The sequence below is a fragment of the Paroedura picta genome, chromosome 1, assembly GCF_049243985.1.
Source record: "Paroedura picta isolate Pp20150507F chromosome 1, Ppicta_v3.0, whole genome shotgun sequence".
NCBI classification, from domain to species: Eukaryota; Metazoa; Chordata; class Lepidosauria; order Squamata; family Gekkonidae; genus Paroedura; species Paroedura picta.
This window is the reverse complement of record NC_135369.1, coordinates 51,231,747-51,254,264: the sequence shown is the minus strand read 5'-3', so window position 1 is coordinate 51,254,264 and position 22,518 is coordinate 51,231,747. Positions and strand designations below refer to the sequence as shown.

General features: G+C 42.9%; 1 protein-coding gene across 1 annotated transcript in view; it reads left to right on the top strand.

The window, feature by feature from the left end:
• Nucleotides 1-247: 247 nt before the first annotated feature.
• The window catches only part of EML4 (EMAP like 4), a 198,882-nt gene continuing 176,611 nt past the window's right edge, over nucleotides 248-22,518 (top strand). Inside the window, exon 1 of the mRNA XM_077337873.1 lies at nucleotides 248-569. Coding sequence (XP_077193988.1) covers nucleotides 545-569 — 25 coding nt within the window. The 5' untranslated portion in view covers nucleotides 248-544. The remainder of the gene's footprint in view (nucleotides 570-22,518) is intronic.

Genomic DNA, 22,518 nt, shown 5'->3' with positions numbered 1-22,518 from the left:
TAAGCAAGGGTGGACCCCGCAGCCAACGTGCTCCTCCCGCAGCGCCGCGGGGCCGTTCCGCTAGTCCACCTTGAGTCGTGACCCGGCCCCCCGCCCCCAAAGCCGTGGACGCCGCCGCCCTCCCCCCGGGCTTCTTCGCGCGGCTATGGCTGGAGGGGAAGGCCCGGCTGCCAATTGGGCGGAGTCGGAAGCGCGAAAGCAAGCGGGCGCTGCGGGGCGGGCCTGAGGACGGGCGCGGGAGGAGTGGGAGCGGTGGTGGCGACGGCGGCGGCTGCTGCTGCGGGAGGCGGAGGACGGAGCAGGCGGGTCTCGGCCGTGCGTCGCCCTCGCCGAGTTGCACTTGGCGTCGCCTCCGGAGCCGAGGCTGGGCGGCGCGGGAGAGCCCGGCTGGCAGGCAGGGCGTGCGCGAGGCGGGCGCTCGTGTCCCGCGTGCCGAGGGAGCCGCTGCCGTTCGGCTGGTGAATGAGCCGCCCTCGCGCCGCGCTCTCCTGTCTCCAGCGGTGCCGCTTCGGGCTCGGCCGGCAGCTTCTCTGCTGTTCCCAAGATGGACGGTTTCGCCGGCAGTTTGGGTAAGTTGTGCTGTCTGGAGCGACCGAGCCGGTCAAGGGCGACGCCGCATGCAACAAGCATGTGTGCCTCCGAGAACGAAGACACGTTTGTGGGCACTGGTATGCCATCCCCCCCCCCCCCAGCGCCGTCGGTCGTGGCTGCTGGGAAAAAAGCACCGAGCCTTGCTATATTTTTAGGGGGAAGTTGATGCAAGCACGGGTCCTCTCCGCCTCACCTTCCCTGAGCTGTCAAGGCCGCCCCCCCCCAACTGGGAGGCGTTGCTCTGCCTGTCCTCGATCAGCCAGGCGACCCTCTTTGGAGGACACCTGAGTGAGAAGCCCAACCTGCCTTTGACTGCCTTGAGAGGGATGGGATTGACTTCATGCCATTATCGGTCTCCTCTCCTTCCATCCAAGTGTACAGATGCATCTTGGGCCAGTTATGCATCTATTTTGTATGCACGGGTCTTCCTCCTCTTCCGGATTCCCTTTGGGGACAGCAGTCTAAGAACTTTTGTAAATCCCATTGTTTGTTTACAGGCATGTGTATGAGTTCATGATGTGCTGCCCAGTCTTAGAGTTTGTCTAGTCTCCATAGTCAAAATTTGGATTCAGATTGGGGATGGTGGAAGAATGAGGGAGGTTTCCGGGTCAAGAGAAATATTTCTTTGCTGATTTGGTTTGAGTTGGAAGTGTGATCCTTCTTTCAGTGATTTGTTGTTGTTGTTATGTGCGAAGTCGTGTCCGACCCATCGCGACCCCATGGACAATGATCCTCCAGGCCTTCCTGTCCTCTACCATTCCCCGGAGTCCATTTAAGTTTGCACCTACTGCTTCAGTGACTCCATCCAGCCACCTCATTCTTTGTCGTCCCCTTCTTCTTTTGCCCTCGATCGCTCCCAGCATTAGGCTCTTCTCCAGGGAGTCCTTCCTTCTCATGAGGTGGCCAAAGTATTTGAGTTTCATCTTCAGGATCTGGCCTTCTAAAGAGCAGTCAGGGCTGATCTCCTCTAGGACTGACCGGTTTGTTCACCTTGCAGTCCAAGGGACTCGCAAGAGTCTTCTCCAGCACCAGAGTTCAAAAGCCTCAATTCTTTGACGCTCGGCCTTCCTTATGGTCCAACTTTCGCAGCCATACATTGCAACTGGGAATACCATAGCCTTGACTAAACGCACTTTTGTTGGCAGGGTGATGTCTCTGCTTTTTAGGATGCTGTCTAGATTTGCCATAGCTTTCCTCCCCAGGAGCAAGCGTCTTTTAATTTCTTTGCTGCAGTCCCCATCTGCAGTGATCTTGGAGCCCAGGAAAATAAAATCTGTTCAGTGATTTAGCTGGACATAATAGCACCTGTCCTTCTGCACAGCCTCTGGGAAGGGCATGTACACAGGAGGTGTAGAACAAGAGAGATGATTGCTTGACAGGAGGGGGGGTCACATGCTATTTATCCTTAGGCAATGTTGGCTCCTTCTAGTAGAGAAAAGCAGCATATAAGAACCAGCTCTTCTTCTTCTAAGTGGCTGGTTATTAGACTCAACTCCTTTTGGTAGAATTCTTGAAACAGCTCTTTGGCTATATAGCAGCATGGCATCGTCTTAAATTAGAAGATTAGGACACAAGTGGATGCAATGGTGACATGATCCAATCTGTGCTGTATTGGTTCCCTATAAAAGTGGGAATGTGTGTGTTGGATTTGAAACATGGCATAAGCAGCTAGGAGTCTCTTCCCATAACAGTCAGCTTGTGTGGCAGGTGGGGCTGAGGGAACTGTGACTGGGCCAAGGTCGCCTAGCTGGCTGCATGTGCAGAAGGAGTGGGGGATCAAACCTGGCTCCCAGATTAGAGGCTGCCGCTCTTAACTACTGCACCAAGTAACTAGACGGTCCCCAACAGTATGAGAGAGCTGAGGCTATATAGCTTAGCAGAAATGCTGCTTTAGTTAATCTTGCCGAAGGATAATTTCATTTCTACCTTTCTGCTTATCCCAGCTGTGTTTTAAATCCTTCTCCACCTGCCTTCATGGAGGAGCCTGCAGCAGCCCCACTGTGACACACACATCTGCCCCTGGCAAGTTCAGTTGAGCCTTCTGACTTGCTTTTTTTGGGATAGCAAATTAAGCTTCCTACCTTAATAGCTTCCCAGAGAACTGAATGCTGTATTATACAGATGTCATGGCCTGTGATGCTGCTTTCTATCCTGTTGTGGTAGAAGGACTGGACTTTCCTCCAGGTGTTTTGCAGCACTTCAGAAAAGCCCAGCTCTGCTCCTGGGACTGCCATGCATGTTCGTATTGATAGCAGCACGGGTTGTAGCTCAATGGTAGAACCTCTGGTTTGCATGCAGAAGGTCCCAGGCTTTATTCTGGCACCTCCCGTTTAAAAGACCTCTAGTACTAAAGAGCTGCCACCAGTCAGAGTAGACAATACTGATCTGGGTGGTTTGGTTCAGTATAACGTAACTTTATGCGTTCAGGCTACATTACCTGCCATATCATGCTCATATTGAGTAATTTGCCTTTATCCCAACAGTTCCAAAGCTTCAGATTTAAGTATCTGGAAAGGATGAATGCATATCCCATATTCACTTAGCTTATTTATGTGTACAGGTACAGAGAGAGGGGAAACAATGTAATCCTGTAGTACTGTACAGATATGAATGTGCTAACCCTTTAAAACCAGGGAGGAAGTGAGGCCTAGGGTTGTTTCTCCCTGGTGTTTTTGTTCTCCCCACCCCCTGGGATTTCAGATTCTTCCCAGCTTTACTGTATTTTCCAAAATCTTATTCTGTATAATCTTTTCTGGAAGAATGTTAGAAGTGTGTTTGGGACCAGTGCGGATCTCTGTGGATTCCAGCACTTCACTGTCCCCACTGGTACCTACTATTCCTTCCACCCCTGCTACCAGTGAGCTGTTTTCTAGAGGTTTTAAAAAATCAGTATTAATTTTAGTCTAGCATTGTTGTGTTGTCATGATGTGGCTGCAGACAGTAATGATAACAAAGTACTGTTGAGTCACAACTGACTGACGGCAGCCCTTCATGGGGTTTTCAAGGTAAGAGGCAGTTCGCTGTTGCCTTCCTTTGCTAAAACAACTGTCTTTTTTGGTGGTCTCACATCCCAAAAACACGGGCTACTTTGCATGGCTTCCGAACTCTGACAAGCTTGGCCTGATCTGGGCTACCTTGGCTGCTGATATAGTTCTGTCCCCACCCCACCCCTCCCCTCCCCTCCTTAAAAGAAAAAGAAAAAAAGCAAGTAATGAGTTCCCTGGCAGCAGAAATGATGGCCATGAGGGGATACTGCAGGAAACACTCTACACTGAGCATGCTGTTGCAGGTGCTTTTGGAGCTACAGTGGTAGCGGGAGCGAGTAGCAAATTGTCCTCATCCAGAAGCACCCCTAGTACCAGGCGGTATCACATAAATGAATTCTAGGAGTGCAGTTGATCTTAACATTGCATGCAATTCATTTTGATGGTCTAGAAAATTTAACTATTACTTTGACTTATTAAGTTGGGATGCTGGTTGTAATTAAGAATTAGGATAAGAGAAGATATGCCCCCCCCCCCGGATAGGAAGTGTGTGGAAAGAGCAAGCTGTATGTTCTTGTAGCCCATTTTGCATCTTGTAAATGGAATTTTCTGGATTTTGTATTGTTTCAAAACCTGCTCAACCAGTGGTGTCACTGGGAATAAATAAAGGTGTGTTTTGTGAGATGTGAAACCTCTCCGATGCTTTCAACTCCTTGCATGTAGGCTTGCGTATTTTTCAAATCTTCAACCTGTTTCCTAAGAGTTAACTAAATTCTGAATCAAGGGAAATGTCTTTGTTGTTTCAGAGTTAAAGAGAAGTTGTTCCCATCTTTCTTGAGCAATTATCTCTAGCCTCAGAATGCCCTGGCACAGCATCTTCTCTTTCATTCTTTTCTCCTTCCTTCCCAGTCCATGGGATCAGATTTAATCTTCATGGAGCTTTATTTTATTAATCATCTTATCTCTTTATGTAAGGATCTGGTCATAAGTGTAGCTGTTCTAGTTGGCTTGACAAAGACCCAAAGAACAGAAATGCAGATGTTTGTCACGGAGATTACAAAGAATGCCTTGATGACCTTTGCCACTTGGGCTGCAGGTTGTATGTGCTTCATCTCTTATGAAAACAATATGACTTGAATACATAATTCTAGATTTATCACCATAGATTCAATATTTGAACAGAGGTTGCAAAACCATGGTGGATTGAACAGAAGCTGCAGGTAAGGATCTGTAAGAAGTAATGTTCCCTTTAACCTGCTTAGAGAAAACTCAGATGTCAGGAGAAAATACAAGACAATAACCCTTTCCCTTAGCATCCCACTTTCCTTTGTGCAGGGATGTTTTTAAAATTAGGAGCAGCATTTAATCATGTGACTTCCCATCTGCTATCAGTCATGGTAGATCCCAGTTGACTTCAGACAAAGCTTGGTCTGTGGCTGATGTCAGAATGGGGCACAATTTGAAGCATGCTTACTTAACAGGGACTCCCAATGAGTTTGGTGGGACTTACTCCCAAGTAAGGATATTGTACAACTCCAACTTTAGTGGGAGAGTAGGCTTTACTCAGATACTCATTTTAATTTTGCTTCTAATGGCTTTTACGGTACATTGCTTGGGGCAGTTTATTGTAGAGATGCAACAGATCAAAACTTTTTGACACAGCTATGCTTCCCAACCATATTCTGCATGATCATGCCACTTCTGGGTTTTCTCAAAGCCTGATTAATTTTTCAGGGGTGTCTCAGCAGTAAAGTTGAGATAGACTGCTCTATGTTCTTAATGATTCTCTTTGATTACAGTTTTTAATAATCTGCCTGGGGCAGAAATTAGGCTGGACTGGCCTGTGATTTCCTGGTTACCCTCTGGATCCCTTTAAAAAAAACTGGTTTCACGTTTGCTACTCTCCAGTCTGGGTACAGTGATAGGTTAGGGGCTAATAGATCACATTTGAGTTACTTAAGAACTCTTGGGTGTATGCCATCAGGACCTGGAGACTTATTGGTTTTTAATTTCCTCAGTAAGTCTAAAATTTCATCTCTCAGTCCTTCAGGGGCTATGGCATGGGTACTTTCCACAGTGAGCACAGAAGTAAAAAAGTCATTGAGCTGCTCTGTTTCCCCATCTTCCTTTAGCAGTTCATTTATTTCCTTGTCATCCAATCACCCCTCTGCTTCTCTGACCTCTTTCTTGCTCTGTAGATTTTAAAGTAATGTTTATTATTTGTCTTGATGCTTTTAGCAAACTGTTCTTCTTTTTCATGCCTAATGCTTCTTCCTGTTCAGTTCATTAGGGCAGACCTTCCACTTTTTACAAGAAGCCTCTTTTCTTGATATAGCTTCCTTGACTTGAGAAGGAAATAAGAGAGGGGACTAAATCTGCTAGACTTGGCAATGCCTTTCCTAACCTATGGAATGCATTATTTTTGGATTCTGAAGGTCTCTTCCCCAAGCATTTCTCTCTGCCTCAGCTTATCCAGGTTGGCAACCCCAGCCTCAAGAGAATTAACTGGTCCTTGAGAATCATGAGCTCCATATGGCCGAAGTATGGCAAGAACAGAAACACCTAAACTGTACTGTCTTGCTAAGAAGCAGATCTAGTATCACAGAAGATGTCTAGTTCAGTTTTACAGCCCTGATCTAAAACCCATAATGATAGTTTCATCTTGCTTTTTCTGGAAAAAGTTACTTATTTCAATAATTTTGAGTGTGAGCCACACTGTCTAGGTTTTTAAAATGTTGATCCTGGCAGTTGGGGCATCTGGCCGAACCAAATTGGTGAACCATAATTGACAATCTGCTATTTAAACTTGGCTTTCTGCCTGTTATTCCATCCTTTCTTGAATAATTTTCATGAGTCCTTGCGATCAAAAAGGCACACATGAGGAAATTATGGCCATGTTTCTTTTTTTTTTTTTAACAAGATACTGTGCCTCTGGGAAACTCGTGCAATGATGATGGTTAATATTTATAAGCAGCTTTATTCCAGTGTTGGGTTGATCAACATATCAAAGAGCATTAATTCACTTAACCCTTTAAATATCTGCTTCCTACCTTCCCAGTATGCTGAAAGAGAATGCATCTTTTTATTGAGTACACCGATGGCGTATGAAATGTCGGTTACAGATTAAATCTTGCTATTGGTAAGGGATTATTTTCTTGCTTTATTATCAATATAAAAATAGTCTATAAAATGCGATAGCTTGTTAGATTTCTCCACTTGTTTGCCAAGCGCAGAAATTAATGCCTTTTTTACTTGCACGGGCCGCATACCTTTCTGTTTCATGAGTTCTGTGTGTGAGTAGTTCTAGTGGTGCTTATATCACCATGAAAAGTAGCTTGCCTGTAAAAAGGATTGCCACTGAGTTGCAATAAAGACAGTGATCTGTTCTAATGTCCTTGCTTCCTAATTGCATCTTGTATCATTTAGCAGCATTTGATTGAAAATAAGCAGGGAAGAATCCCGGTTTGAGCTGAATTTTCTAAGTAGGTAAATAGGAGAAAGGGAAGGCTTGGAGAGAAGGAGTGATGTTGGCACAAAAGCGCCACTGTGTGTTCCTTGTGTCTTTCTGCCCCTTTGCTTCCTGTTTACAATGGCAACTATGAGCTCCACGGCTGTCCCCTCCACATTTTAGGAGCCTCAAACTGTAGGCAGGAAGCATTGCTCAGTCCTATCTGGCATTTCCAGGACATGGGAGAAGAATGCTGTTCACACCCTGTGGGCAAGATGGTGAAGTGGACAGGCTGCTCTTCACACCCCACAGATAGAATAGTGGAAGTGGTAGTTCTGATTTAGCTCCACCAAGTATTTTCTTTAAAAAAAAATCCCAAATGTATATTTCCAGTTCAGAGCAGAGAACAGGGCATTCTTAAGATGTTTGTGTTTCTGCTCCTCCTGTCTGCTGAGGGCAGTGCTTGCCTTTCTCCAGGATTACTAAGACTTGATGTCACATGAGAAATTTTTTACAGTAGTCATGCTTGGGATATTGAGATCCATTTCTGCCCGTGGGACTGTTGTTCAAGCTTGGCCTGCAAGAACTTTTCAGGGGGAAATTGGGTGGTATGCAGAGAAGCTTCTACATGAGGAAATAGCAGTTTATACAGCTAATTTGGATGGCTGTCCAGACTCCCCCCCCCCCCCCCGGAACCATTTACCAGATGTTTGGAAGCTGTTGCTAGATGGTTAGAGCAGGATCGCCTGAAGCTCAACCCCTCCAAGTCGGAGGTCCTGTGGCTGGGAGGTAGGGGAATGGGTCAGGAAGTGCACTTACCCACCCTGGCTGGGATGTAACTTATGACCACACCCTTGGCCAGGAACTTGGGAGTGACCATTGACGCCTCACTGACTTTAGAGGCGCAGGTCTTCCATCTCTGCCAGGCATGGCTACTAGCGCCCTACCTATCCTCTGAAAACCTGGCCACGGTGATTCTTGGACAGTCACCTCCAGAATAGATTTCTGTAACTCGCTCCACACAGGACTTCCCTTGGCCTTGATCTGGAAATTGCAGCTGGTACAGAATGCAGCTGCTAGGGTTCTCACAGGGACATCATGGAGGGCCTATATCCAGCCTGTGCTGAGGCAGCTGAATTGCTTGTCACGATCTGGGTCCCACATATCTGAGGGAGCGCCTTTCACCCTATGCCACCTGCTGGGCTTTACGCAATCTTTTGGTCATTCCCAGCTCCAGGAATGCATGCTTAGTCTCAATCAGGGCCAGGGCCTTTTTGATCCTGGCCCCTACCTGGGGGAATGAGCTCCTGGAGGAGCTGTGGGCCCTGCGGGAGCTCTCATTGTTCTACAGAGCCTGCAAAGTGGAGCTCTTCCACCTGATTGAGGCTGGTGTGGTGAGGAAGATCTGATGGGCCCTCCGGTGCTAAGAGGGTAAGCATTTAGCGGTGTCATCCATGCTCCCTCTCTATTCTTTTTTTTTTTTGGGGGGGGGGTAGTGGGTTGAAGATTGCCAGGGTTTTTTAGGAGTCTGTTTTACTGTATGTATATGTGTGTCTGGAACTGTTTTACTGGGTTTTTATATGGACAGATTGTGGACCCACGACAAGCCGGTTCAGGAGTGGCTGGTAATAAGTCTAAACAATAAATAAAATGAGTAATTGTACACTTGTTTGGTGTATGGGCTAGTGCACATGTGTTATCTTTGGGTGTACCACTTTGGATCTTGTCTCCTTACGTGTTTGGCTCTGATGGCCTACATTTATTGTGCGTTACTTTATTAATTTACTGTGAATAGAGCTGGTTTTTTGTACCTTGCTTTTCAGTTACCCAAAGGAGTCTCAAAGTGACTTACAATCACCTACTCTCCTCAGAATAGGCATCCTGTCAGGTTGAGAGAGCTCTGAGAGAACTTTGACTGGCTCAAGGTCACCCAGCTGGCTGCATGTGGAGGAATGGGGACGCAAACCCTGTTCTCCAGATTAGAGACCAGTGCTCTTAACCACTACCCCAAGCTGGCTCTCAGTATAATAGGACTTGGAAGTGGTCTGCAATAGTCTGAGAAGCACTTTGGGAAGCCGTCATATGTGCTAAGTGCATATCTTTTTAGGAAAGCTATGAATTCTGCCAACTAATTAACTGTCTGAGCATAAGGCCATTGATATGGATACTCTGAGCACGTGTTCTCCCATTGAGGCAAGCTTTTTACAGAGCCAGTTGCCTCCTTAATAATTCCTCCTGTCATTGTTATCTGAATGTCAAAAACGTTACTGCAGATGGTGCCCCTGCAGCGCAACTGAAATACCTTCCGAGCGTGTCTCCTGCCGTTTGAAATATTTGACACAGCTGTCCTCCGAATTTGGACTTTCTTGTGGAAACTTGTGAGATCAAACAAATACACTTCTACGCATAATTGATGAAAAATTACTAGAATAAGTACAGGACTGTCTGTAGCCTGTGGGAAAGGGCCGAAGTATGGCAAGTTGAAAGGGAGAGAGTATAAATGTGTATCTTGCTAGTTTTTAACTGTCACAGCTGAAGTAGCTGATTCTTTAATGGAATCCCCAGAGACTTTAGTGCCAGGCCCCTTCTCCATATATCTCATGGTCTTCCAGAAACCCTAATGGAGGCTACACTTAAAATTGATGGCTTGGGCAAAATTAGATTGAAGCCAAACTTCAAACTGTCCACTGCTTCAAGAGGCCTGTGTTCTAATTCTGCTTTCCTCACTTTCCTCTCTGAATGGGTTATTTGAACTTCGCTTTTTCCTATGTTTTGATTTCCCTCTCCCCCTCCAAATAATAGGACTGACACAAGTGACTTTACTCTGCAGGCTAACTGAGCAAAAAGTTTATTTTATTTCCAAAAATCCACCCTCCACTGCACTCTGATTTGCTTATATTCATATCTCTTGAATCTTGCCCATGTTCTTTCTCTTCCAAGCAAAGGATTTAGATGTACCTGCAGCAATAGCCATGTTTTTCACGGAGGGAGGAGGGGAAGAGATGCTTTTCATAATTTCAGAGTAAAATGATGCATATGTAGACTTAAGCAGCTCATAGAGGAAAACAGTTTTCTTAGATTATTTGCAGAAAAGTCAATTTAAGCTTAAACATGTTTTATCTTACTAACAAGGGAAGCAGTGATTTGAAGTTCTGCAGTAAGGACACAGTGAATTAACAGTGAGCTTGAAAGATGAAATAAAAACATTGTTGCTGTTAGAGGGTTTGAAGTACATAGAGAAACCTATAAACAAAATCTGTGTAATTGCCATAATAAAATGGTTTTACATGGCTTTTGGACTTCTGTCTGTCTGACAAAATCAAAAAAGTACAATAGGAAGAAGGGTTTTGTAGACTGGAGAGGAGTATATGTACTAAATCAAAGAATTGTGAAAATTGTTTAAAGGGACATGGATGCTAGGTAACTTGTAAGAAATTATGTGAATTCTAGCAGTGCTGGAACCATAATTTTTATGCCTAATGAATAACTGTAAAATAATGGCTGTAATTAATCATGCATTTTTATTTTTAAAAACATTGGTAAATTATGGTTATCCATTACAGCAATTCTTTTGCTTATGCTGGTGTACCTTTTTCTTTTTAAAGCCCACTAACCCTCCTCCTCCTCAAACCAAAACAATTCAGGGGGAAGATAATAGTGTTGCAAGCCCTGAACTGAAAAAAAAAATCTTTGAGTACACACCTACAGCTTCCTTCTGTTCCCTTTTTAAATACTGAAGACCATTCTTTCTGGCTGCCTGTAAGGACTGTACACTCTACGTGCGGTTTGTGAATGTCACTGTGTTCCCCTCTACTCTGATCATCTCGTGCTTAGCTGGATGCAACCATTCTTGCTGTGGCGTTCTGTCTCATCGTCTTTGATCGGTCTCTATAAACTTGGGATGGTCTTTACGAGAATTGCAAAGTACAGGAGGTATGTATGTATTTAGCTCTTTCTTTACAACACATGGATGAGTTCCTTGTGTGTTTTCAGGAGGGACATTGTTTCTTATGTGGCATGACAAATACGCAGTTCATATTTAAGTATAAAAATTCTTCTTCAGAGTTGGTCTTGTTTTCCCTCCTTCTTTGCACTTGACTTCCCTTGATGTGGACCGTCTCGTTTTTTGTGGTGGTGGTGCTATTTGTAACAGAGTTTACGGGTGCATAATGTGTGGTTTGATTCGTGATGGGTCGGACTTTGCAACTAACAAAAACAATGTGTGGTTGTCTGAGCTTTCTGCTTTTCAGGTTACAAGTTGTTCCACCTAGGACACTTCTACCATAGGCCAGTTAAAGAGATCTATAGGTTTTTACTTGGTGGTTGTTTTTCCCAACTGAGTCTCAAGACATTTGTTTCAGAATTTTTACTCCACTTTTATCCTAACGGAGACCCAAACCACGTTACAAATTAAATATCTATAAATATATAGATTTAAAATAAAAGTTGTCTTTGTATATTTCCTTAGATTCAAGGCAGCTAAGAAATCAATACATTGCAAATGCATAAAACCATATAACTGTGCTTCAACATGATAAAAAATGGAACCCTCAGGGTTTAACTGAGGTAATAGCGTTCTTATCTCACTAAACATGCTAATGTCATTCCGTTCTTCCGTCTGTTTGTAAACTCCTATATTATTATGCTTTATGCTGATTTGCTGTTATTCATATGTCTTATCAATTGTCTTCATCCAGTCTTAGCTATATTTATTGCTCAGCTACTTTACTTATGCACCTGGCCTCTCAATTAGTGCATCCTCGCAACATCTGCTCCACTCCACTGGACTCAAACTTTATTTTATTGAAGTTTTCTTTTTCTTAGGAGCTTCTGCTTAGTCCTGGGTTTATGCGCCACACGTTTTCTGCATCTATTAGAAATACTACTTAGCTTTATATATTGAAATTGTGTGAGCATTTCTGGTGCATCCAGCTGAATTGGCAGGCTGGCAACAAAACTAGCGTGATGTAGTGGTTAAAGTAACCTTTCTCAACCTTGTTACCATGGAGAAACCCCTGAAACATTTCTTCAGGCTTCAAGAAACCCCAGAAATGACACAATCATGCAGAGTATGGTTGGGAAGCACAGAGGTGTACATGCCCACCCTGGGCTCCTCCCACCTCCTCCAGGCCCATCATTGGCTATTTGTGGGGGAGGTCAATATGAACATATATAGCCATGTAACCAGATAAATACTTAACAAATTAAAAAAATATATAATTTAATTAACTCCTACCCATGCAGAAAATCCTTCCATGGCTGTCAAGAAACCCCAGGATTAGACAAAACCATGGTTGGGAAAGCATGGGTTAAAGACTGTGTGTGTGGGGGGGAAGGCAACAACTTTAATCTGGAAAAGTGGATTTGATTCCCCCCTCTTCCACATGCAGTCAGCTGGGTGATTTTAGTCCCAATTACTTTAGAGCTGTTCTCTCAGAGCAGTTCTGCTAGAGTTCTCTAAGCCCCACCTATCTCACAGGATATGTGTTGAGAGGAAGGGAAAGGTATTTGTAAACCAGTTTGTGACTCCTTTGGTTAGTGAAATGTGGGGTATAAAAAGCTGTCTTCCTTCTCCTCCTTAATTAAATAAATGCTGTCAAGAAGAAGAGTTGGTTCTTATATACTGCTTTTCTCTACCAGAAGGAATCTCAAAGTGGCTTATGGTTGCCTTCCTTTTCCTCTCCCCGCAACAGACACCCTGTGAAATAGGTGAGGCTGAGAGAGCCCTGGTATTACTACTCGGTCAGAATAGCTTTTATCAGTGCTCTAATGAGCCCAAGGTCACCCAGCTGGCTATATGTCGTGGAACAGGGAATCAAACCTGGCACGCCAGATTAGAAGCTGCTGCCCTTGATGACTACACCAAGATGGCTCTGGTCAAGTACATGCAATTTAAAAAAATCTGGCTTATCATGAAGGAATAACTTCAAATAATTTTTCCTCAAGTAACTGATAAAGTGTGCAAGCATGCAAAAGCTTAAAGTATTGTGACCATTTATAAGCTGGCGTATGTATGGGTTTTGACATTCCTTTGCATCGCTAAAGGTAAGAAAATTAACAAGATATTTAGGCTGGGAAAGTATCTGAAGAGCATCAGAAGGCAATGTGTGTGTAGATGCACACAGAAGTTGAGTTTCAGCATGGAAATCCTCATCTGGATGAGTACTGTGACTGCATCACAAGAGGGTTTAGTGGATGAAACAAGAGTGTGTAACATTTTTATTGGTCCCTTGGCAAATTTATGATATGCTCCTATTTTTAAGAACACACAGTTCTCAAATATGAACAAGTTAATTAGCCTTCCATTTCATTTTTTTTAGTGGAGATAAGGTAATGTATGTAATATAGAAGATGTAACTTTGCCAGTTCCTTATAGTGTGTATTATCCAATGCCAAAATTCCAAATTAAAATAGCAGTGCCAAGTAAAATTGGAGGCATATGATTTCTTCCAATCCACTCCTACTTCTTTGCTGTTAAGAGTGCTTCATTAATGGTCCATAAGAGTTCTGAGAACATAGCACACATTTAAAATCATTCATGTTTTTTTTGGCAGTATGCAAATTATGAGATATGAGATTGTACAAGTGAGCTAATAGGATACTTCCTGGTTTGCAGGAAATGTACTAGTCAGGGTGGTGTAGTGGTTAACAGCAGCCTCTAATCTGAAAAACTGGCTTTGATTCCCCACTCCTCCTCCACATGCTGCTAGCTGGACGACCTTGGGCCAGTCTTAGTTCTCTCAGCCTCACCTACCTCACAGGGTGTCTGTTGTGGGGAGAGGAAGGGAAGGTGATTGTAAGCCACTTTGGATAATGAAAAGCGTGGTATAAAAACAACTCTTCTTTTGCCATGGCAGCATGCTGGGCAACCTTAGACTATCTTGCTTCATAGATTTGTTGGGAAGAGAAATTTATTAAAACATATCCCTCCTTTCCTTGTGGTTCCGTTCAACTTTCAATAATAAAATGCAGAAGATAATCAGGGAAGCTGCATTGGGTCCCCATTGGGAGAAAGATACAGTAGTAAATATCTATGTTCAAACTTCATGTTCAGGGAGACATTCTCTCAATCGAGGGAAATAATATCTGTCCCCATTCCATAGTGTTGATAGACAAAAAATTAAAAAAATGTACTTCCTTGATAAATACCTTTCTCCCCAATGGGGACTTCAAAGTGGCTTACATCATCTTCCCTCTTCCATTTTATCTTTACAACAGCCCTGTGAGGTAGGCTAGGCTTGAGAGAGTGTGACTGGTCCAAGGTCACCTGGCAAACATCCCTAGAATGGTGGAAATCTGAACCATGGTTTCTCAGATCAGAGTCTGATACGCTCCCCACTGCATTGAAATGAGGGTAGTTAGGTCTCTTGTATTTTGTTGAATTTGAGTGGGTTGGAGGTTGTTGCATTTGTGTGTGTGTGTTTTAACAACCTTTTTGCAGAAAATGAATTTAAAATGCTCGAATAAACAACATCTAAGAGGAAATCTTTTGCAGCTATCTTTTGCAGCTACAAGTTTGTATCTCATTGGGAGTGGTTGAATACAAATTGAAATATAATAATAATAATAATAATAATAATAATAATAATAATAATAATAATAATAATAATAATAATAATAATGCTCTTGTTGTGATAGTTATTTTGGAGTCTAAACAAATGGATGCCTGCACACTCAGAATGAAACATGTCATTGTTTGACTTCATAGATTGCATGCCACTACAGTCAGGTAACTGGCTTTCTCTTTCTGAGCCCCTTTAATTAATAGGTACATTAACTGAAAGCTGCCTTTGTCTCTGAGGATGTAAATTGCTTAATTAGTAGACCTCCTGAGCATCTGTAAAACCTTTGCAGTTACTTTCTTACCCCTGCAGTGTGATTTCCCACCTTCCAGCCCTTTCCATATTATCTAACTATTTCAACAGTGATCAAACAGGGAGGAAAATAGAAATATTTTAATAACCCTTCTTATGCAGGAGTGCAGAAATTCAGGTGACCACCAGATTACTGGTCCCTAAAGCTTTGGGTCTGGTAGTAGACTCCTTGGTTGCTGTAGAAATCAGGATGTTTATTCTTCCTGTCAGGCTCTGGAAGAAAATTTTACTGGGTCCTAAGTTTGCCAGAACATTTTAGACACTGGCTGCAGGGCTGGATTAAAGCCAGCTGATGCCCTAAGCACAGTCCAGCAGTGATGCCTCTTGGCCCTTCTATTGCTAAACTGAAGAGACATTAAGACTCGGTATGGGTGCTGAAGGTGAAATAAGAGATTAAAACTTCAGTTTTCTTCCAGGCCAGACCCCATAACTATATTCAAAATAAGCAAACAAGAAATCAGCAGTAAGCAGTGTAAGAAACCCCCCCCCCTCAGTGCCCTCCTTTCTTTGGTACCCTAAGCATGTGCCTATTTTGCTTCTTGGTTGATCCAAGGCTAACTGGCTGGGTGTCGTCACTAGAATAATGATAAAGCAGACCATAATCAGATCCATGGTTTCCGAATGCAGATGTCAAATGTGGGCAGCATTAAAAAAATTAGACACATGTACACTTTGTTTTAAAGCAATGTGAGTGTAACTTCCTGAAAGGCAGATGTGTTGTTAGCAGTTCTCAAAACTTTTCAGAGTCAGACATGCTTCTAGACTTTGCCTTTTGGGAACTATCCGTGCAGGACCTGAGCACAGGTTTTGCCTGTTCCTTCCCTTGCCACTGCTGGCTGTGAGCATGTTGAGTTCTTGCTGCCTAGCAAATGCTGCATGACTTGGTTTGGCCACCCTCAGTGAGTCCATGAGGGAAGGGAAGCAAGCTGCATCTTCTCATCCTCTGTAGGATTGGTGACTGACCCCTGTTAATGGATAGGAGATTGTTAGCTCCACCTTCTCTTTGACCTTTCTCAGCACTGGGGTGAATAGGTGGGCTCTGGAACCACCCCCCAACACAGGATTTTGAGCCTTGAGATCCAAGTGTCATTCATGTCCATCTTTGGGGATATATCCCACTGTTTGAGGACCATTTATCACTTCAAGCGTTTAGGAACCTTTCTCTTCAAGCGTATATGCTCTTTGTTCTTATTAAACTGCTATTTATGACTGGCAAGCGTCCTCTGTCATGAAATTTAAGCCTTGAGACTGAATTTCCATTTGCTTATTCAAGCAGTTATGGAATTGAACTGCTATCAATGTGTTGTAACTTGATGGTATCACCATAGGACATCTTTTTCTGGCAAAAGCCTCTGGTGGTACTTCCTCAAATATTTGCCCGGTTTTTAGCATGGTGACCTCACAAGGTGGTAAGATTGGTGGCTATATCCTGGTGTTTTCTTGTGAAATGCATAGTACATGAAGCTGACCTCTCAGGTGTGAACTCCAAAAGTTTTTGGGATTGTGGCAGTATTTTTTTTTAATGCTGGGAGCTTAGAGGCATTTGGTTCTGTATAGTTACATTGAAATGTGTGATCTATAGGAGTTAAAAAGATAATGAGATAACCTCCCAGGTTCTGGCAGTTACAAAAAAAATCTGTTTGAATAAATGATAGCTTTGTTAAAGCATTTACGTATTCTCACCCCACATTAAATAACAAGGGTATTAAAACCATTTGGCTGTCTTGTTTAGGCTTGATAGTGTACCTTACATAACTAGGATCATTGTAATTTTGTTCACATTAAATTAACCTTTAGGGTGATCAGACACACCTTTTGTCTAGTAAGGTTTTTCTTCTTCCTTGTAGTAATATTTTGTGACTCTAGATTTTAAAGACTGAATCCACAGGAACTGGCTGGCAAGTATGATGCTTGGAGTGATTTCAGGCAGTCCCTAGTGAGTAGGCAATAAGACGGGTAACGAATATGTTTGATCTTGCCATTTCAACTGTAGGGACATATGACTTATTCAGATTTTTATTTATTTATTTTTTAACTTAGACTCTCTACTTATATAGTGACATGAAGAACTCCTTTTGGGAGAATCTACTTTTTAATTAAATATTTAAAAGATTTTACACCGTTTAAAAAAAAATAAACCAGTTTAATAATAAAAAATGACAAAAGCATAGTACAAACGATAAAGTGCAAGCCAAAAACAAACAGAAACCCTTAAAAGAGAATAATCTAGTCAGAAAAATGTCCACTACAGAAAGTCTTACGCATTATTCCTAGAAACTGAGAAATGATTATGCTTGTCAAACAGTTTGTGAAAGAAGAACTGCACATGTGCTCCTATAGAGCAGTGGTCCCCAACCTTTTTATCACCGGGGACCACTCACTGCCTTTTACTGAGGCCCGGTGGAGGGGGGGTAGTTTACTCCTCTACTCTCAACCACAGCCCTAACGCTCTCTGATCGCTATGGTAATGTTTAAACATCCCTTCAAAATAAGATACAGACACGCCACAACAATGAAGTGTAAAGGGCTGGGGGGGATGAAGTAAAGGGCCGGGGGGGGGGAGAAGGCGTCCTTCGGGGCCCACGTCCAATTAGTCGAAGGACCACATGTGGTCCGCAGCCCACAGGTTGGGGATCGCTACTATAGAGGAAAGCAGGTCTTTGTGGTATTCTTTGCTTCCAAACAGCCCGTTATTCAACTTTGCAGATTGTGTTTTAAGGTTTCCACGGGGAAGCAGATGGTACAGAGAAGAAGTTTGCAGCCAAAACAATAAACATTTTTCCACTCCAGTTAAACCTTGAGATAGATAAAGAGATGATTTTGCAATATAGAATTGCTTTTCAACATTGTTAAGCACAAAATATTTCAAATAGTACCTCTTCCTGTCTGTACTGCTAGTTGTTAATATGGATATTAATGTTGCTCTTAACATAGATGTTCAGATAGTGTGTTCAGTACAAGAGTGCTGACAGTGGTTAGGTTTTTTTTTTTAATGAAGTGGGTTTTCAGCAGTAAAATCTCTTTGGCATCTGGTTGTGCCAACGTATTGCTGAATTGGATACTTGCTGACAGTGACAACGAGACTGAACTTGTTTTCTTGTTGTCCTTTTCCAAAATACCAGTTTGTTCGCAGACTTTTAGTATTACATTTCTGTTGGCAAGCATTGAACCAGTAAGACTCTTCTGTTTTGTGTAAAGGAGCTGTGTATTAGCCATGTAAATCTGCTCAAAGAATACTTTCATGTTGCTTAGCTTCAGTGTAAAGGTTTACCTATTAAACCATCAACACCTATTAAAAGGCAGATAACTATTTAAGACCAGTCTGGCCCTAATCATTGGCTAGAGAACAAGAAACAGTTGGAGCTTGTTTCACCTCCTCCCTGCCAAGGAGAAATCTTTCCACACTCCTTGTCAAGAGACTGCAGATGCAATGAGAAGGCCATTCTGGTCTCTATCACTGGTCAGGCATTGAAGAGCCTCTAGGAGGCAGCCCCTTCTTCATCCCAGGAAAAGCACAACCACAAGGAGACAATCAGCTGGGAACCTACCTGGATATTACTGCTGACGTTGTCAGACTAATCTCCCTTGTAGAGATGTGGAATAGAAAATATTTCAGCGATTAAGTCTTCCCTGGAAAAAGTTTACTTTTTAAAGATGAATAAAACAATAAATAGATGGCACTGACAATACGATATTAGGCAGGCATGGCAGCTTCATAGTTGGAATGTTTTGAGTTCTTTGAGTGTGCTAAAATTAGTGTACCAGTATTCTTTTCAATGCCTTTATTCTTTCTTTCCCATTTCACTTTTTATTTATAGTTTCACTTTTCTCATTGAGACTCCTTGTCAAATACTATTGTTCAGATATTTTTGATGTCGGGATATAAAATTAGCATGGCATGATATTTAAATTTTGTTTATAAAAAGTATGAATGCACTTTGCTAATGAAGTCATGCTGTATTTAAGGCACTGGATCACTTTCTGTTTTTACCTTTTCCATCCCTCTCACCTTCCTTTGTGTCTTTTATCCTTAACTGAAGATAAGGCCTGCTATGAATACTCTGGAATAAAATCTGAAAAGTATAAATTAATAGTTAAAAAAAACACACACACACAACCTGACCAATGAACTACCAGTGACAATTGCTTTTCTGGTCCTGGCCCATGCCTGGTAGCACGAACTCCTGGAAGAGCTGAACTGCTGCAAGCCAGCTGGCCCGAGAGAGGCGGTTGATAAGTCTAACTATAAAAAAAGGAAAATGAGTTGAAATTATATGGATTAAAGTTGTTTTCTCATCTGAAAGAAGTCACTAGCTTGATTTCCACTCCAGTGTAGGCTTTCATTAAAATTTGATACCTCTGTTTAAATATCTTGCTACACTAAGTTACATACTCTAGAACAGTCTTTCCAATCTTTTGACTGTGGAGGAGCCCGTGAAATATTTTCCAGGCTTTGAGGAGCCCTGGAACCAGGCCATTAAAGCAGGATGTAGGGAAAAGACTGAGGAGTTTTCATGGAGCCCCAAGGCTCTAGGGAGCCCTGGTGAGGTATCCCTGCTCTCAAATTTGCATTTGAAGTACTTTCTTCAGTTTTGATCCAATGGAATACTGATGGCTAAATTAGATTATGCTGAGATTTTTCCTGTTTTCTAAAAACTAAATTATGCCCATACTTGCCCACTGGGGGCAGGTCTGCACAATGGCAATGAGTTTAACCCATTCCCTCCTGTGTGGCTTGTCAATCCAAACATACACCCTGTTCTTCAGCCTCTTATCTGATGCCCAGTGGGGAAAGGTTAATATCTCTCCCCTCCCAATTTTAAAAGTCCTGGGGAAATTCAGTCACTGATCTCCTAACGTTCCATCTAATTTACGTGTCAATTCAGTTTCTTGGGGGAAATGGGGAATTATTGGAAGAAGAAGAATAAGCAGCTTGCTTTTTGATCGTAGTGAAACAAGAGTGAGCGCTCTAGAGGCTTTCTGCAGTGCATTCTGTGAATGGTCTCTGGCATCTGCTTTCACTTGCACTGTGTTTCAAATTGCAAATTCAGCTCTTTTTTGTGATTTGGAATTTTCTTTCCCAGACAGCTAATCCCAAAGCCTTGTGGTGCTGACCGGATAAAGAGGTCCTTGGCACCAGCTGGCTGTCATTGTATGGCATGCAGTACAACTCTTCTTCAAAAACATTTTCATTTTTCTTTGATCCTGGGCGTGCCTGATATGCTTTCCAGATTCTGCCTGCATGCTTCAGGCTGTCATAAGCTTTTTCGTAGTGGTTTTATATTTGCACTTTCCAGACTTGTGAAGAAGGGACATATTTTGAACGAAAGCTGGAGAGACTTTATACCTAAAGATTAAACAAAAAATGATTAATTTTACTGTGCAAGAGCAACAGTTCTTTCCCTGAAAAGATCCTGCTTCCTTCTGCAGGGTGCCACCTTGTTAGCAGGTAGTTGTACTTCTTCATGGATTGGAGTATCCACTCTGACCTGAGGCACAGGAAGGGAAGATTTTTCAAGCAGGAAGGAAGCAAAGCTATAACAGAGATAGCTGTGTATCTTGGACTAAAGGTCATGTGATATGGTCACTGGTCTCTCAAGGGACACTAGTGTATCCTAGAATGCAGTCGAGAAATAAGAGTAAGATTCCAGTAGCTCCTTGAAGACTAATAAAATTTCTGTTAGGGCAGGAGCTTTTGTGAGTCCCTGCTTGCTTCTTTAGACACCTAATGACAAGAGCAGTGACTTATGAAAGCTCATATCCTGCTACAAATTTTGTGCTACTTTAAGGTGCTATAGGGCTCTGACTTTATGCTGACATACTTAGAGTTGAAGTAGGCAAGGTGGTGGATCTCCCATTTCTTTTAGCAGTTGTGGGGGATCCAATGTAGACTTGGTTCATGGCACCAGAAGGGAGAATATTTTAAATACATTCTGTTGCTCTGTTGTAACAACAGAGTCTTTACTGTGTTCCCTCCTCTTCCGTAGGAGAGAAAATGTGTGTTGGGGAAGCATGTGGGGAGGAAAAAGGGTTAGTGCTCCTCCCAGCACTGCTGTTCCAGTTCCATTAGCACTTCCCCTTTCTCATTGTATCTACTCATTGAAAAATCCAGTTGTGGATCTCCCATGACTTCTAATCTGCCCAGCATTTACAAAGTCATTTATTTCTCCACAGGGATTGTCATTTTGATCACCATACTGTAACAGCTAGGCTTGTAAGCTTTGTGTGTGTGTGTGGGGGGGGGGGTTGTTGTTTCTTCTAAAATGAAAGGCAGAACATTTGTCTGTTGCAAGATGTCCCACTTAGAACACTTGGCATTGAGCGATGAAGCCCTTGTTACCCATGTAAGCAGCTGGGGAAAGTCACCTGTTTTCTTTGCTTAGCCAAGATCACTTTGAACACCAAGTACTGTACTAAAATAAGGCAATAATTGAGAGGATTCCAGATAATCATTACTATCATTATGGCTAATGAAAGGATGGCTGTCAGCTTGTTGGCTCTTCTCTTTTTCTTCATTCATGTGTTAATAATATCAGGAGTAATTTCCAGATTAGTTTTAATTGGTTTAACAAATATACTCATTTTCATGGATGAGCGGAGGAGATTATGCTATAGTTGGCTGATGTTGCATGGCTATTTGTGGGTGTTTTTTTTCCTCTAGCAGGGAGGGGGTTCTTATAGTTCAACAAATGAAACAGGAGCTGTGGTAGCAGGGCCATAGCACTAACTGGTCAAGGCAAAGCAAAAGTGACAAGTTAGGAAGACATAAAGTAGTATTACTGATGTATTTTTTAATATCCTGACTAAAACAGTACAGAAAACACCTATGAAACATATACTGCTTGAAAGATGGCATGTATTATTGTTAGTGCCCTCCATGGGCGGAAGAGGAATTTACTTGTGAATCCTTTTGGGCAATGTTTCCTGCATCTCATTAGCAAAACATTGCATGGGCAGGAATGTACTGAGATGTCAGTTTCACCCAGGAAATTGATTTAGCCATTTTTACACACCTGCAACAAACAAAATTTGCATTTCTAGCCACATTCCTCTGCAAGGACTCAAGAGTATGCAGAGCAACATTATTATTACCCTTTTCCGTGGGCCTTCCTCTTACTAGACTATCCTTTTTCCACTTTTTGACCATGGAGGAGGCCTGGAATAGTTTTCTAGACTTTGAGGAGCCCTGGAAGTGACATCACTACCCCCACACCCTTAGCCCTCCATCTGCTCCCTCACCCTGCCTTTACTATTACTATGACAGATCTGCCACATGTAGGCTGGAAAGAAGAGTAAGAGCTGAGAAGACAGCCTAGACCTTTCCCCCCCATACCACACCAATTCAGAGCTTCCGCAGACCCTCTTCAGAACTCCTGCAGACCCCCAGGGGTCAACAGACCTCAGATTGGGCATCCCTGCCCTTTGTTAGGCGCGAAGTTGTGTCTGACCCATCGCAACCCCATGAACGATGATCCTCCAGGCCTTCCTATCCTCTACCATTCCCCGGAGTCCATTTAAGTTTGCACCGACTGCTTCAGTGGCTCCATCCAGCCACCTCATTCTCTGTCGTCCCCTTCTTCTTTTGCCCTCGATCGCTCCCAGTATTAGGCTCTTCTCCCTG